Raw genomic sequence first — 3,838 nt, forward strand, 5'->3', positions numbered from 1 at the left:
GATGTTGTTCTTAAACTGTTAAACTAGTTTTTGCTTTTGGTCAATGTTCCTTTTATATCCAATCATGAAGGTATCATCTGTTATGTATTAACCTGTTCACTTACAGATAAAGTCCAAAACAGGTGCTTTTGATCATTCTATGAACTTCCCTGTCTTACATTGCTCCTGTTCCAACTTTCTGGGAATGTGTTGCAGGCATTAAATTCAGAATTAGCATATGTTTACAAAAAGTGGCAAAGTTGATGAGGTGAAATATTAAATAATTGTTTTTTGTGCTGTTTTCAATTAAATATCTTTTTTTTCAAGTTTACAAATCACTGCTTTCTGTTTTTAATTTCAATTTTACTTTTCTGGAATTGGGTTTGTTTGGAAATTTGGCAACCTAGTATTACTTGTACTTATCATGTAATACCAAGTTAAGTCCAGTTAAATCAGGTTTTCCGCTGATGGAATTTAAACACACACGTGTGTCTGTTGACTGCACATGAATAAAATATGTTACATCAATTACTGTCTTTCGTCTGACTTCTTTTGGCATGAATGTAACACATTTTATTCACGTGGAACTGAGTAACACATTTGAATCATCTAAATTCACGACTCTGTTTTCTTCAGTGCATAAACAGAGCTACAGCTGTAAACCTGGTCCATTAATGCAGACTTCCTGTGAAGAGAGCGTCATATGTATGTGCATATTGATTATTTTTTACAGGAGCCTTGGATGAATCAATGAATCATCAACATTCAGGAAACACTTGTCGAGCAGTTTTCCTCTGAGCTCCTGCGCTTTCATTCTCCTTCTCTCCCTGCTTATGCATTCCAGACCCTCATTGGAGAAGGGGCTGGGGAATTCCGCTAAATAGTACCTTGCCTGACTGCCAGTAACTGACGTGGGAGTTGCAGAAATCCCACACCATATAAGTTCTAGAGCCGTCCTCTGCTCTTCACTTCGTACTTTCACTAGATGCTGTAAACTTGAGGAGAAAACTGTTCATTTTGTTGTTCTCTCACATTTATTTCTATTTGAACTGCTTTATCATGGCTTTTTTACCCAGAGCTCTTTGCCTGGTCCTGGTTGCAGTTGTTTGCATCCAGCTCAGTAATGGTAAGTGACGCACTTTGAGATATTTTGTGTTTACTTGAGTAATTATTATTATGCTTGGTTGCTTTTAGTTGGATCTGTGCAGAAACTACTTGTGCTGCAGTAATTCATGATGGGTGAACATTGAGAACACATTATAAAATGAGTACTGTTTAAAAAAGTGGTCTGAAAAAAAGGCACTTATGTTGATTGTTTTAATAGAGCTGTGACAAAAATCGCTAATTATATTTGAAAGCTGCTCTTGAAATGTACATTTAACCCTTTTAACTGCAGTCTTATCATCTTTTTACTCCCAAAGCTTATTACTTAGTAATTACAATACATTGTTTAGTAACTACGTGTAGTTAACATGTAAGGTGTGCAGTTTTGAGAGTGAGGAATTGAAATGGTGATCTTATGCTTTATCATGCGTTAATCTCTATTTCTCTCCATCCATGATTCACAGCTACGGTGATACCAGTTAGGTGTGAATGCCTGAGCACCTCCTCCAGACCTTATCCTTTAAAGTTAATTAAAGAGTTCTCCATCACTCCACCACACAGTCACTGCAAAGACACTGAGATCATGTGAGTATCCTTCAGCTTGTTAATTGCTTGCAATTCTAAATTTACCTTCTCATCAGAACTGGACACTTTGGGATGTTCAAACTTCTGATGCATTAGTTTGTGTAAATAAGTCACTGTGGCAGGTGTATATGCCTGTCCTACATGACTATTCCAAGCTGAATTATTATCATTGAAGAGCAATTTTGGCTGCTTGTTCATACAATGTTTTCCTGGGTTTTCAGACTGACTCTGCACAATCCAGACACGGGAAAGATCGATATGCGCTGTCTAAGCCCAGACTTACACCAGGCTAAGAAACTTGAGATGTGCTGGAACAGGTACGAACTCAATGATAAACTCATAGCTCAGTCCAAACCTCAGTCAGTAGTTACTGTCAGGCTGGTTTTAATACAGCCAGTATAGCTTTTAGCTAATCCTGGGACAGGCTGAATGCTATTTGGGCAGTGGGCAGATCTTTTTTGGGTCTATGATGACACCAGAAAACTGATAACACATTTTAAAGAGACTGACTTTCCATTTATAAAGGGGAAGTGAATTGATTTTTCAATATTTCTTGAAATATTAAATATTGAACTCATTCAGAGTGGTATGATGTGAAATACGCTTTTCTAGAGAAACTGACAGTCAAGAACTGTTCACAGTGGTAGTGATGAGAACCAGGTATCTGCAGAGTTTAATGCCTCTAAAAGCCTCCTCACAGAAAGCTATTTCACAAAATGGTTATGAATACTTTCCCTGATGACCGAGACTATGTATTATGAGAGGTATAGCAGGGGATTGTTAGGCGAGATAGTACCAAATTAAATCTTTTTTTTTTTTGTGACATTACTTTTTACCATATAATCCAAATCTCAAGTTTTGATCGGTTTGGCCAATGTTCATATATTTACTACAGATAACACAGATGTATTAAAATCACATTCTTTTTATCCTAACAGGAAAAATAAAGACAACAAGAAAAGGCTCAAGATTTCTGAATGCCTACCGAGAAAGTGAAAGCACACGTTTAGAAGATCAAGACAGATGGAAAGGAAAGTGAGCACGGTGGTAAAGCTCAGACAGTGTAGAGTGCGGGAATTCCTGGAACCATGTGACCAATGAGAATCCAGTGGGATTGAGGGACTGCTGTTATTTGAGACTCTGACTCCTCCTGGAGTTGAGAAATCACATTAGAACTCTGGAACCCTGGAAGATCTGAGACTGTCACACGCAGATGTTTCCCAGCAAGATTTAGGGCTCCTTGGAGAACTGTAAGAATGAAAGTTGCAGCATTGCCAATTTTATGCACAAACAGACTATTGGCATTCTTTCTTTTTTCACAACCAGTATTTAAAACACTTTATTTTAAATCTTATTTATTTGTTGAAGGATTTAATATGATGTTTGAGTTATGTAATAAAATGCTTACATTATGTACAAACTTTTCCATGTTTTGTAGTTTAATGTCTTCTTCGCTTAAGCAATGAGCAATGCACAACAATGCACATCAAACTTTCAACAGTTTTCATTATTAGCCCTTTTAACAGTCTTCATTATTAGCCCTTTCACTGTAGTTAAATATGTTTTCTGTGACTGCACGGTGAGTGAGTGAGTGTGTTTGTTGCCCTGAGGCAACAATCTGCACCAGAGGTTACAAAATAGACAATGAAAGGCAAAACTGGACTAAAATAAAGAAATGCATTGCAAATGACATTATTATCAAATAAATACATTTTAGAAAACCAAACAGCCGTTTTAAAAAAATAGTAAAAGAGAAGAAAGAAAGAAAGAAACTGAGCGAGAGAAAGTGAGAGAATCAAGCCAAATAAGCTTTAAGTTCCTCCAGATAAATCCAAGCTGTTCTGTCATGTCCTGCATTGACCCAGGCTGTTATTGGTTTAAGGGGAACCCCCATCTACTGGCTGCTTCACAACATTTAACCCCAGTGGGCTTAATCTACAAACTCAGACTTTAGCATTAAGCAGAAATGAGCAAACAGTGATGGGTCGGATCACGATGTTTCTTTCTGAGAATCAGTCCTCACATTAAAATGTTGCTTGTTTACTTTAAGCAGTAAACCAAAAATGTATAATTTTATGGAACTCAGTGAGAATTTGATGTTGAAAAGGTAAACCCAATGATATCTGTAGTATAGGAACTACTTTTTCTTCCATCCCCCTGTTCTTCATAT

At 37.0% G+C, this 3,838-nt stretch overlaps 1 protein-coding gene across 1 annotated transcript; it reads left to right on the forward strand.

The window, feature by feature from the left end:
• The first annotated feature begins 904 nt into the window (after positions 1 to 904).
• Positions 905 to 3,092, forward strand: LOC118798383 (growth-regulated alpha protein-like). The gene is made up of 4 exons (XM_036557813.1): positions 905 to 1,105; positions 1,548 to 1,668; positions 1,890 to 1,985; positions 2,607 to 3,092. The coding sequence occupies exons 1-4, from the start codon at positions 1,039 to 1,041 to the stop codon at positions 2,662 to 2,664; spliced, it is 342 nt and encodes a 113-aa protein (XP_036413706.1). The 5' UTR covers positions 905 to 1,038; the 3' UTR covers positions 2,665 to 3,092.
• Positions 3,093 to 3,838: the final 746 nt, after the last annotated feature.

The sequence above is a fragment of the Colossoma macropomum genome, unplaced genomic scaffold (genome assembly GCF_904425465.1).
Source record: "Colossoma macropomum unplaced genomic scaffold, Colossoma_macropomum, whole genome shotgun sequence".
Classification (NCBI taxonomy): Eukaryota; Metazoa; Chordata; class Actinopteri; order Characiformes; family Serrasalmidae; genus Colossoma; species Colossoma macropomum.

What these genes read in the sequence shown, in the direction of transcription:
- LOC118798383 (XM_036557813.1), top strand. Translation starts at nt 1,039, where the DNA reads ATGGCTTTTTTACCCAGAGCTCTTTGCCTGGTCCTGGTTGCAGTTGTT. An exon ending in TGCAAAGACACTGAGATCAT is followed by an intron (nt 1,669 to 1,889) that starts GTGAGTATCCTT and finishes CTGGGTTTTCAG; the next exon opens with ACTGACTCTGCACAATCCAG. An exon ending in CTTGAGATGTGCTGGAACAG is followed by an intron (nt 1,986 to 2,606) that starts GTACGAACTCAA and finishes TTATCCTAACAG; the next exon opens with GAAAAATAAAGACAACAAGA.